This window comes from Mustela nivalis (genome assembly GCF_964662115.1).
Source record: "Mustela nivalis genome assembly, chromosome: 8".
Taxonomy (NCBI): Eukaryota; Metazoa; Chordata; class Mammalia; order Carnivora; family Mustelidae; genus Mustela; species Mustela nivalis.
Window position 1 is genome coordinate 118,968,515 of NC_139027.1, and position 13,170 is coordinate 118,981,684.

General features: G+C 49.3%; 1 protein-coding gene across 4 annotated transcripts in view; it reads right to left on the reverse strand.

Annotated features, from left to right (window-relative positions):
• The window catches only part of PLAGL2 (PLAG1 like zinc finger 2), a 13,980-nt gene continuing 810 nt past the window's right edge, over positions 1–13,170 (reverse strand). The window contains exons 2-4 of one of the 4 annotated variants that reach the window (XM_082745965.1): positions 8,024–8,401; positions 6,580–6,684; positions 1–5,128 (exon numbers count right to left, since the gene is read on the reverse strand). In XM_082745965.1, the coding sequence (XP_082602091.1) occupies positions 3,895–5,124 (1,230 nt within the window). In that variant the 5' untranslated portion in view covers positions 5,125–5,128; positions 6,580–6,684; positions 8,024–8,401 and the 3' untranslated portion in view covers positions 1–3,894. Of the gene's footprint in view, positions 5,129–6,535; positions 6,685–8,023; positions 8,402–13,170 lie in introns of all 4 variants that reach the window. The other 3 variants (XM_082745966.1, XM_082745964.1, XM_082745967.1) reach the window with 3 other exon arrangements.

The following is a 13,170-nucleotide window of genomic DNA, read 5'->3' on the forward strand; positions in this document are numbered from 1 at the left end:
TCATTCAGAAGTTTTTAATAAACAACTTCATTATAAAAACTTTTTTTTTGAAAATGTAATTCTGTAAAACATTGAAAAATCTACTTTAACAAAGATACGCCCTGTGCATTTTCTAATGGCACTTATATTTTACAATTAAAAACCTTGTTTTATATAAAGCCAAAAATACTCCAAGAGGTTATTCACTGTGTTTACAAAGTGCTAGAAGGTTTTTGTCTTGTATTTTTCTCTCTTTAAATAATCTGGCGTTACGAAAGAGTGGCCCCAAAGCCTTGATCACTGGGGGGAAGGGAGGCGAATGGGAAGTGTGTTTCAAGAGTTCTAGTGCCAAGCAGGCAGAGGTGGAGGGGGCAGCTACAGAAGTGAGCTTGCATCTGAAGAAACTGGGCTGGAATACTTCTTCCAAACCCCTCCACAGAGGCACTAGATTATCACGGTGAATCTCTCTTCTGTTAGAACCAGAACACCCCTTCCCTTGCCGCAGACCCTTCTCTCCAGTGAAGGTCATTGCCAATTCCTTCCACAGCAGGTTAGAGCTCCAGGAGAGGCCAGGGTGGGGTCCCAGAGGAATCTGGACTTTTCTGGCCAACACCTGCCTAAGGCAAAGTTTCTTATTACATAAATATCCTTGTTAAAAAGCAAAATATTGATCCTGTACAATATAAACTGTTAAAAAAAAAAATCGTGCTTAAAAACAGCTCCTAGATAAGAGGGGAGGTAGAGGGAATGGGTAAAACAGCTACCAAAAAAAAAGGGGGGAGGGGGCAGGGATTCAGACTACTAGGGGAAGTTTAGGGCAGTGGAAGAATTTCAACTTAGGACAATATCTACCAGCAAAAAAGTAATCACACCTGCTTCCCGGATTTCCATTAAATGCCATTTGTAAAAGGTGGGGGGGTGGGGGGATCTCATTGGTGCTCCTTTTCCCACCTCTCCCCTTTTAAGATGTGCACAGAACCTTTGAGCTGACACAGCTGGGCAGGTCATCCCTGGCCCCCAGAAATGTACTCAGCCTGGACCAGCTATGTACAGGCTGGGAGGTGCCTGCCCCGTTCAGGGCAACTCATCGCTGACAGAAGCTGGAGGAGGTGGTAGAGAAAGGGGACATCACCCCTTTTACCTGGTCCCTGTTTGGTCTCTGCCACATGCCATGGCTCCTGTCCTGGGTAGACACCCCTTGGGCTCTCGTGGCCTCAGTAAAGGTACTGAAGTGGGTTTGGTACTGAGTGCAGGATAAGGCTATTCTTATCCTTCGAACAACCAGGCCAATAAGGCTTTTTTTTTTTTTCCTCCTTAAATTTGGGGAAGGGAAGTTTAAGAAACGGCTGGGTGACTATGGTCCAAAAAAAGGTGAAGGCAGATGTTCCTCTGTACCAGCAAAGTTCACAGTGATAGAGAAATTCCTTGTGTGTGGTGAGGGCACTGAAGGAAAAGAGGGGCAGGATGGAAAGGGGGGACGGGGCAAGGCCCCGGTTACAAGGCTTTAAATAGTCGCTCTGCCTGTTCTAGGAGTTTCCCAGCATCACTACTGGGGCAGAGAATTCAAGGAAGGGACAGGAAAGGACAGGCAAGAAGAGTGGACTCCTCTAAGCCTGAGACTGTCTATTCTGTGGCCGGAGGCCCACCTGCCTCTATGAACGAGGGGGGCAGGGAAGGTGGCCGGGAGCAGGTAAAGGGCTGCTGGGTCTAGTGATGAGGACCAGAAACAATAAGAAGAATGGCAGCACCGAGTCCTGCTGGGACCCTCACGTGCCATTTCCTGTAATACGAGTCCCAGTAACATGCACAGCATGCAGGAGGTGGCTGCGTACCACGGGGGGACGCTTTTAAAAATAAACCTTAATTAGTCCCTGGGACTCACTGAAACTAATTTTTAAAAGCAAATCATCTAGTCTGATTCTAACCTTGCCAGACATTTTTATATCTGGTTTGTTTTGTTTTTTTTAAAGGTATCCCAAGCTACCCTGCCTAAATCAAAATGTGCTTATTCACGCCACATTGCTTCCAATTAAGGACCAGGGAGCTACATTTTATGGTTTTCACCTCAAAGAGTACTGGCCTGGGCTGAAGCAGAAGCCTGGGTCTTGGACCTGCTCAGTTCCTGATGAAAAAGCAAAGTGATTTCTAGAAGGGAGAGTAGGAGGACTGGGAGGAGGCTGAGGCAGTTCCTTGGTAGTTCGTCCTGAAACCCTCGTGGAGAAGCCAGCATGAGGCACGGCTGAGAGGTGCCCAGAAACTACTGGCTGCACTTGTAGGAGTTAACAGTAAAGAGGTAGAAGTGTGTTTCTGAATCAGAGTGGAGGTGTCTCATGAGGGTCCCACATCAGTGGTTCCCGAGCTGCCTCCCTCCCGTGAGTGGGAAGAGCGAAGCCCATCCAGAACTGAGAAATGAAGCAGGGATGGGGTTCGGCTGGGCAAGGGCTGCGCTGTCTGGGGCAGGGAGCCCCATAAGCCAGATCATCTGTTGCAAGAAATCCTGCTAAGTATCGGGGCTAGGTGGAGGGGGGGCATAAGCAGAAGGTGGAATTTCTTTGATGGAGAGCGGAGAAGCCTATGCACAATGACCCCGAGTCCACGGTAACTGCAAAGGAGTGGAGAGAGAGGAGACACTGTGGAGAAAAGGTTAGTATGGGAGCCAATGACATACCCACAGGTTAGGACTCAACTATCTGCCCAGCCCTAACTTCCTGAAAACTCTTCTTCCAACAATTCCACAACTTCCTGGAAAAGGGATAAATAGGAGACAAAATCAGGGCTTCACACCCTCTCCTTTGCTATCCACACCAGCTTAGAACGTGAGTCCCTCCTTCCGAGACTAATGATAACAGTTCATGATGTCTGGGGCAGGGGTCGGGGAGAGGGGGCAATGGGAGTGGGCAAAAGCAGCGGCCATGCCTTTCAGGCCTCCCCTCTCCAGTTCAAGGGGAGGGGGTGGGGTCATGATGTACTTGGAGAAAAACAGAACTGCAGACCTGTGAGAAAACGGCTCCAGTCTTCTTGCCTGTCTCGCGGACACTGCCGAGGAAGGCAGGAACAGACACAGTCATGGAAGATGGCAGAGACTGAAGCAGTCCAAAGTCAGTTTATTTCCCCACAGGGGAAAAACGTGACCTCAAGTGAAGAGAAGTCAGCGAGACCCGACTCCGCCTTGTAAACAGGGCTCCAGTTAACACCAGGTACCAAATGGTTCCGGCTGGTGCCAACTGGAATGGACTGGTGGGAATGGACTCACGGCGTGTAAACAATGTTCACTGCAATCACTCTAAGGCTAACAGCTTGGCAAGGGAGGTGAATGGTGTGTCTGAGACGACTGTGTAAACGGTGCCGTTGCTGGACAACACTGACTGGAAGTGGAGGTGTCGGTACAGGAGGGACGGGGGCGGTGGGAGGAAGAGGCCCTCTCTCCTGCCTACTGGCTGGAAGCAGGTGATGGAGCCAAGTGACCCTTTCTCTGCAGCAGGGCCCGACCAACTGCTGTGGGGTCTGCAGGTTGGGACCAGGAGACGGGCTTCTTGGGCTATTTCTCTCGAGGTCATCCAAAGTGAAACCCTCTGTCTCCAAGAGACTGCCTCCTTCTCCAAAGAGAAAGCGCTTCTGACGTTTTGGAGGGGGAGAGGGCTGAGTGTGGCTCCCGATTCAGATCAAAAAAGTAAAAGTAAAAATACCTGAAGTTCTATGGTATGAGATCTTTTCATGGGGCTGGGGCTCAGGGCTCCTCCTGGAACTGATCCTGGAGCCTTGAACCCCCAAACCAAGTGCTCCATATAGATACTGGAATTTTTTCTTTTTGAACCCAGCTCTGAAAGCTCAGCTGCCTTCGTGGGGGAGGCAGACAAAGTGGGCACAGAGGCTCCCTAACGGAGCCCAAGCCTGGACCGAGGGCCTCCCTGGGGGCTACTGGAACGCCTGGTGGAAACGAGGCAGGGTGGTGGTGCTCAGGCCAGATGTGAAGACCGGAGGCAAGGAGTGCAGAGGTCCAAAGTTCAGCGGCCCCCCAGCTCCGGGGGAGTCTTGAGGCTGTGCTTGCAAACTGGTGAGCAAGGGCTGTGCCTCAGCCTGGGAGTAGCCCATGACCAGGCCTCCTGCGGGCCCCGGCGGGTTGCACGGGGGGAGGTTGAGGGGGAGAAAGCCCAGCAGGTGGGAGAAGTCCACGTTGGCGGCGCAGAGGGCTTCAGAGAGGCTGGCGGGGCTCCTGGCGAGCAGTGCCTCATCTAGGAGGGCCGCTGCCGCCGCCGCCGGCTGAGGTGAGGCGGGCTGGGGCTCAGCGGACGGGAGAGAGAGGCTTCCGGGAAGCTCTGCCAGAAAACTATCCACCTCCACTTTGGGCAATTTGTCAGGCAAGTATGAGGTAGATCCAAGCTGGTATTTTGGAGGAAGCTGAGCTGGGGAAGAGATGGGCGAGGATTCCAGTGGGTAGCTCATACCCACGGGCAGCGTGCCGTGCACCAGGGAGTGGGGCACGCCCGGGCTGGGCATGGTGGGGATGTGGGCGCCATACATGCCCACGGGCAACACGCCAGGGAAGGCCTTGGCCCCCATCACGTCCCGAGAGGCCATGCACAGCACGGGGCTCAGCTCCTCCTTCACACTGACCGTGGAGCTGCAGCTGAGTAGGCCTAACATGTCCACTGGCTCTGTCTTGATTTTGAGCAGCTCCTGTGAGTGGCTCTTCTTGACATGACGCGTCAGGTGGTCCTTGCGGCCGAACCGCTGGGCACAGTACTGGCACAGGAAGTCCTTCCGGCCCGTGTGCACCACCAAGTGCCGCCGCACATCCTTGCGAGTGTAGAACCGCCGGTCACAGTGGTCGCAGGGGTGCTTCTTCTCCTTGGCACCACCAGCTACTCGGCGTGAGTGGGCCTTCAGGTGCTCCAGCAGGGCCTGGGTACTCTCAAAGGTCTGCAGGCACACCTTACAGCTGAGGTCACCGCTGCTGGCGGCATGCATAGCCAGGTGGCGCCGGTAGCCTAGCTTTGTATTGTAATTCTTACCGCACTCAGAACAGTGAAGGGCCTCTTTGTTGGGGTCATGGGTCTGCAGGTGGTTCCGCAGATGGTCCTTGCGGTGAAACATCTTATCACAGTACATGCACTGGTGGGGTTTCTGGGCTGAGTGGGTGGCCATGTGCCTGGGGGTAGGGATGGAGGATAGAGGAGAAAAAGAAGGGAGATCACAAGGGCTGGCCAGACAACCCAGACATCCACTGGCGGAACTAGATACTAAAATTATGGTCGAACCACAATGCAACCTGAGTTCCATGTGATGGAATGCAATGGGGTCCCGTGCCAGTCAGTACCTAAATTCTATAGCTGTCCTCGCCCACCTGCAAAATCTCCTATGTACTGCTAGTCTTTGCAGCACTGTTAGTAGCAGTTAAGTCAGGAACGATCTAAATGTCCATCAATAGGGAACTGGCAAATAAATTATGGTAAGTTCATAAAATGACACAACTTAAAAAAAAAAAAAAAAAAAACAAGGTCGCTTTATATGCCCTCAGGGAACAAGCTCTTAGGATATACGAAGTGGTAAAAAGCAATGGGACAGGGGCGCCTGGGTGGCTCAGTGGGTTGAGCCACTGCCTTCGGCTCAGGTCATGATCTCAGGGTTCTGGGATCGAGTCCCGCATCGGGCTCTCTGCTCAGCGGGGAGCCTGCTTCCTCCTCTCTCTCTCTGCCTGCCTCTCTGCCTACTTGTGATCTCTGTAATAAATAAATAAAATCTAAAAAAAAAAGGAAAAAAAAGGCAATGGGACAGAACAGTGCATGCGGAATGGTACTATGCATAGGATAAAAACGGAAAATAGACAAATGTTTGTTTATACGCACTCAAAAATATTTCTGGATATACAAGAAAAAACGGAAAATAGACAAATGTTTGTTTATACATACTCAAAAATATTTCTGGAAGGATATACAAGAAATTAACAACACTGGCTGCCTATGCAGAGATGAGATAAGAAGCTGATGCCTATGATGGAGAATTTCCATTGTATGCCTTTTGGTATCTTGTGAATTTGTTTTGTGTGAATGTATGTTCTTTTCAAAAAATTTAAAATGGTACGATAAAAAAAAAAAAAAAGAAATCTATCTAAACTTCCTGATCTAGAACCATCCCAAAATATAAGGGGCTGAGTCAAAAAAGGAAGTTTGGTAGTGTGTGTGTAATACAATCCCTTGTGAAAATAAAAAGGGAAGGAGTACATGTTTCAATGTCTCAGCAAGGATACACAAGAAACTAACCCCAGTGGACACCTCTGGGGAGGAAAATGGTTGCTTCCAGCATGAGGACAATTCATTTTTCACTGAATGCCCATCTGTACCATTTAAAGTGTTTGCCACATAAACCAGCAACACTTAAAAAACTGTTCCAATGGTATAGCACCTCAGTGCCCGCCTTGCTTTACCTGCTCCCATCTGGAGGGACAGCAGCTCAGAGTGCAGGAGTTACAATCCAGAGCTCCACAGGACATTCAGAATCAACTCACCAAGACTTCAAGGGCCCACATTTACCAGGTCCTGTATGAACTGTCATTTACCTTGTTCTCCACAAGAGGCCAAAGCATAGGACAGCCCCACCCACCAGTCAGTAAGCAGCAGAGGCTAAATTTGAACACGGTCCTTCTTGCAACCTGAGTTCACTTAGGTACGCCACCGCTGCCTCCGCTATAGCACCCAGTGATCCTTCCTACCTGTAAGGTAGCAAACAGCCATTACACTCATGCTATGTGTGAGTGCCCTGCCTGAGAGTTACTGTGAACCTCCTGGGACATATCTGACATGTAATGTAGGAGAGGGAGGTGATAGGTGATCCACAATCCATTTCCTTCATTTTACAAGTGAGGAAACTGAGGCCCTAAGAAGTTTAGTAACTCACCTAAGCTCACACAGTGATTACAGTTGGAGTCCTGGCTCCTGCCCCCCAGACCAGGACCTTTCCTGCACCCTCCCATGGACACCTAGATGGTACCAAGAGAACAACCCAACTGGAGTCCACCTAAGACACAGGAACACCCAGAATCAAAGCATGATTCTTTCCTGAGGACCAGAGAACTGTCCTGAGGACAATCCTGGTCACCTACTACCCCATTACTTGTTTTAGTTCCTATCAACTGTTTTCCAGACAAAGGACCAAGGCTTTCTGTGGTCATCTTTCTGTGGTCATCTTGTTCATGAATTTACTTGTTTGCTGTCTGTCCCCACTATTAAGATAGTGAACTCGAGGGCCAGCACCCTCATCTGTCTGGCTCACTGCTCGGTCCCCGGCACTGAATGCTGTGGCTGGCATATAGCAGGAGCTCAATAAATCATAGCCAGCTAGATGAACGGACGAAGGGGTGTGCATCAGGTAATCTGCCTCATTTGTAAAGGGGGCATCTTCCTGTTCTTCTGATGGAAAGGCAAGGATAAAATCTGAGCAGCTCCCCCACCCCCGCCAGGCTGCTCTGCTGTATCTGCTTTATACCAGCACTGTCACATTCCATGTCACTTTATATAGGGCTCTTGGGCTTACAAGTTTCAGATCAGCTGCTGACCCAGAGGGAAACCATGGAGTCTACAGAGACAGAAGGAATCATGTGAACAGCGGACTGGTTCAGAAGAGGCACTGCAGGACCAAAGAAGCTATGTGACCCTAGGTAAATTACTTCCCCACTCTGAGCCTCCACTTTAAAATTTACAGATTGGACCAGAGGGTCTCCTTTTCCTTCTAAAGTTCTAAGACTGAGTTATAATTTCTGGCTAAGAATCTCACCGCTAATTGACAAAGGTGGGGAAAGTAGTATTGCCAAACTGTTCAATCTGGTTTGTTCATGACTGGCTGGTATTTCCCCATCAGAGTCTAATGTCTGCCTACAAATACCAGTATTAGCTTTTAGTGAGTGACTTCAAGTGGTTGGCATTCAGGGTACACTTGTGAGCCAATTAACCTCTACTCTTCTGTCACAGATAAAGCCTCATATTCAGTGGAGTCTTTCTGGCTTTGTCCTCTGGAAACCCCACAGAAGGAATAGGTACGGGAGTGTCACCTACCTATATAGCTTGTACTTGGAGGCAAAAGCCTTGCCACAGTGCAGCTGAGGGCAGCTATACGGTCTCTGCTCTGGATGGGGGAGGCTGTGAGGCCTCAGCTTCTCCCCATTCGTGAAGGGCGTCCCCGAGATTTCACATTGGCACTTCACTTGACTCTCCGCCTCCCGGCCCCGAGGCCTGGGAACTAGTTTCCAGCCCACTTCCTCCTCCTGCTTTGCATCTTGAATCCAGGGGGGGACGCTGGTGAAAAATGTGGTCATGGCAAGACTAATGGCGAAGGGCCATGTTATTCAGAAAGCCTCCCCATCAGCTCCACACGGGCTCTCTGCTCTGTCACAGCCTCCAACGCAGCCTTCAGAAAACAATCTCTTCACCTGAAACATCAGAACACCTGGTGTTAGGGAGCCCAATACCATGAAAACATGGGCTCTAGAGGGAGACAGATCCTGTTCTAATCCCAGCCCCTCCACCTCAGAGCCATGTGAATTTCAGCCACCTACTTCCCTGAGCTATCTCCTCATTTACAAAATGGGCTTAATGATCTCCTAAATCATAAGAATGGCCTGAGAACTAAATGAAATAATGAAGAGAGAGCATTGAGCAGAAGTCTGGGCACCCAGTAAGTGCTTAATGGTAACTATTATTAGTAGTACTAACTAGGTGAATAGTAAGCAAGATAATCTGGGGAAGGAAAAGCCCTAACCTCCAACTATTCTCTTTCAACTTCACTTTTATATCCTTTCCACTAAATTTAGAGATAAGTAGCTCCTCCTCCTCTTTACCCTACCTCCCCCTCACCCACTACTTTCCACAATTCTCCTCCTCATGGAGGTGCTAAAGAGCAATAAAATGCCCAAAAGGCAACATGGAAGGAAGAAGGCTTTGCTTAGGAATTTTACACCCTGGAAAGTCAGCTCCAGAGCCAGATGTGTTTCTCAGTGGAGCATCAATGAGAGGTTCTGGCGGAGGAGGGAACAGAAGACTCCACATTTTCCCCTAAACCAGTACTGGTCTCATCCTACCCACCACCACCTCTCTGGGTGTCCCAAGCCAAGCTTCTTTAGCAAAGCCTATCCAAGACCCCAGGTGCTGAGTGCCACCCCAACCCCTGCTGGCAGACCCCCATAGCACACATGCATTTCTCCATTATGAGCAGGTAGCATGCTTGCATTACAACTTCTCACCAAACTGATTCTTTGAAGGGTCAGATCACAGTTCTTTCATTTCCACACACTTAGCATCTAGAAAAGGACTCTCAACTTTTAGGTGGGTGAATGAGTCACTGAATGCAAGTTGATGCAAGGTTAACTTATGCTCAGAAAGTTCGGGTTTAAATTGGGGTCGCAGCCCTTCCAAAGTGGGGAGCCAATATCTTGAAGTCTGATCCTTTCTCTTGCTGAGGCAGGGGGAGGGGAAGCGTGTGGGAAGGGGGAAAACTGGAGCAAAGATGACATAGCTTTTTTCCTGACATGAACTCAAAGGAAGAGAGGATGGGAGTTACTGTACGGACTGTCAAAAGGGGGACAACAGACCCATATTCACTCACAAACTCATCACAGATTACCAACTGCAAAGCAACTTGCTACAACAGGGGGATTCCTTTTGAAGAGGTCATGCCAAAAATCTGGTCATGAGGCTTTTCCATGTAAAGGGAGCAAAGAGGGTATCTGGGGATTGTCCATGAGAATCTGGGGAAGGCTCCAACCACACAAACAGCTGTGGGCCACAGAATGCTTGCTCAGCTCATTAGCACCTGCTGCTCACAGTGACCATTCATCCAACAGACTGGCCCCGAACGAGATGATGGGATCAGCGGGTTCATGCCCCAGAGAGCTTTGCTCATCATTAACATGAGCTACGTCCTGTTCAGGAACCATTCCTCTTGTTGAAGAAACACTGCAATATAATATGATAAACACTTCCCCATCACGAGTGGAGATTTGCCTAGAAAGATCGGCACAAAGGTGGCTGCATTTTGCATGAGTCATGCGCTGGGGAGGGGTAGGCAGTACTAAAAACTAGTCCCACTTGAGCCTTCAAGTCATTGTGGTGTATGTGCCTGCTTCACTATAAATCTCAAAGGCCTCTGACGTCTGCCTTTCATGGTTTAAGTTCTTCCTCCTTCTCAAGGGTGGAATTACCTGTTTATAATACCAGTGATTACTACGCACCTTGGAAGTGGGTAGAAAACAAGCACAAGTTTAAACATCTAGTTTGGAGGGGAATTTCCCCTACCCTCAAAGTCAAATTCTGCTCCCCCTTCTTACCCAAAATCATGCACCTCAGCCCCTGGAAAGTTGGGAATGGCAGCCAGAGGGAAGCAAGTCGCATCACTTTGGCCAGTGTGAGAGGGGAGCCTAGCCCTGGAAATTCCACACAACCTCAGAAAGAGAACAGGACGTCCCCCACCTCCCACACGTCCACCTCTTCTGTTCTCCTGAACAAGCACAAACAAGACACAGCAGTTTAGTACCCTGCTTCTGAAAGCGTGAGTAATGGGCTTCTAGGAAAGAGGCCAGTGGTGGCTAAGGAAAGCTCACGAGGTTGTACTGACAGAACCAAAGGAGGGAAGCAGCCATGTGCTTGCCTTGATCTGGGTTTAATGGGGCTATGACTCTAAAAGGAAACAGCCAACACCCTGATCCTATTCCCCCCACCCTTTTAAAAAGGCACAGTGGAAGTCCTTACCTATAGTCACCAACAGCCTACTGGATAACCAAAGCTGCCGCTGTTACCTTAGGAACCCTTTTGGGAACCTAGTCTCTCTCCCTCTGTCCTTTGTCTGCAAACTCCTCTCCTCCAAGAAAGTTCCTGGGCCCCTCTCCTTCAGACTTCTTCCTTGGCAAAACTGAAAGAATTCTGCTTCTTTCAAAGCTGCTCTTCTGGTCTCACACTCTAACCTTAACAACTGTAGAGAAGCTGACGGAACCTGTTCCCATAAAACAAACACAATCAATCCCTCCCAGTTACTGGTATAACTCAGTATATTTTCATCCAAAGACTCCTCCTGGCGCCTGATCTGAAGAGGGAGGCAGCATGGAAAGAACCTTGGACTTGCTATCAGGAGAGCTGCCACTCACTGGCCGTGAAACCATGGGCAGGTTACTTTGTTTCTCTGAATCTCTGTTTCCTCAGTTTCTAACCTGAAGATTTATTCTCCTTACCTATAGTAGTCTCACGGAGGATGAAGTGTCTGATCTAAAGTATGTGAGTACATGCAGTGCTGTCTCTGAGGTCTACACTGTGTCTGCCACTTTTCCGCACAGGGCCCGAGTAGTACTTCTTTTTTTCCCCTTTTAATGTTACTTCTCAGGCTTCTGAGTGCATTTCCTTCCCTTCACAACATCTCCACAGAACGCAGCCTTCCCCTTTTCCCTCACAGTCAACCCGCAGCACATCCCCTCTAACCAGCCCCCGCTGCGCTCCCCTCCTCCACCACCACATCCTGGGCCACAGTTCTCTCACCTCAGGAATCTCTTCTATTACTAAGGCTCCGTACCCCAAACACAAATGCTTTCCGAAAACCGAAGGCCTTCTCTGGAAGCTGAAAGGAGACAAACTGCTCCCTAGTCTATCTGTCCTGCTGTGTGCCATGATGCCTGCTGCCCTCTGACGAAACGATAGTTTTTTATGGTGTTACATCATCTCTATAGAAACTGCGTTCTTTCTCCATTATTAGCCTGTTTCCTCATCTGTAAAGCTAAAAATACTTACCTCACAGGCTTGTTGTGAGGATTATTTTAGTCAGGTATGCAAAGGGCACGGCATAGTGCTTGGCGTGCTGTAAGTCCCCAACAAAAGGCAGCTATTATCTTTGCCTTTGTATTGAGTTGCACGTTCTTATCCCACCTTCTGCTGCGGCAGGAAATTCTCACAACCTTCCCAAAACCGTGGAGAAGCCTCCCCCACCCCCACAGCAAGAGAAGGGTTAACCTCTAAGTGTTCTTAACTAGAGAGACCCATAGAGGATTAACAGCTCCACTTCAGTGACTACCCTAAAATAGCTTTTATCCCTCCAGCCCAAGAGCTACTTGGGGATCTGAAAAACTCAATTCAACACCTGCCGAGGAGGAAACACACCCGGGAACACACCCTGGAACGTTCCTTAGGGTGGACAGAATCTTCCCTTAAGCAGAACCCAAAATAGCAACTGGGAAATTATAAATAGACTGAGAGAAAAAAAAAAAAAAAAAAAAAAAACCACACACACAAAAAAACCAGGTCTTGACCTGAGCACCAGAAACAAATCCAAATGACACACTGACTGGCTGGAAAACAGTGAGAAGGAAAGGGAGGAATGGGAAGAGCCGCCCCTCTCACTCCCTCCCTCACACACACTCCAAAGTGGTGGGAGAATTAAATTACAGGGAGGCTGAGAGTCTCAATGACTTGCATCATTCCAAGAGACATCAAACAGGATTAACAGGGGTTGGATTTACTCTCGGGCTGCTAGTTCTTCTGTCACTATAGATGGGCCCTCTTTGCAGTCCCTTTGATTCACTCTTCCCTCCCTTCCCGCTGCCTCTCACTCCTGAGGAGGCCATGAGCAAATGGCTGCAACTCACTATAGCCCCATTTTCATTACCAGGAAACCTGGCTGGACCCCCCCCCAAAGGACTCCCCCAACAATGGAGTGGCCTCACCATGAGGGGGAGGGTTAGAAATCCAAGGCCAGTCTCTATCACAGTCCCAAACGAACAGGTGGAAAAACACACAAGCCAGAAGACAGGCTACTCTTGGAGGTGAAAGTACCAACAACTCCCCTACAGACCAGTTGTCCCCTTATCTTTCACGTTACAGGTGCCTTTCCCCCACCAGCTGGGGCCAGAGCCTGGGACTGGATTTATAGGGAATAACCAGGTTCCTTGGGCAGCTTCTTAGACCACTCCACTGTGTGGGGGGAGAGGTTCAACTCCCCTGGAGCTGGGAGAGACAGGAGTAGATGCCTGCCAGAGAAGGGACAGAAATTCAGGGAGAAGTCTGGAGGAGGTCTCAGGGATGGGAAGGAAGGAAAAGTATGATAAAGAATTATTAGCAAGTGAACTTAGTCTCTAAGGGACCACCTCCCCCCACCCCCAAAAGAGATGGGGGACTACAAGGGCTGGAGGATTCCAGGAGTTGAAAACAGAAGTGAATTCTCTGA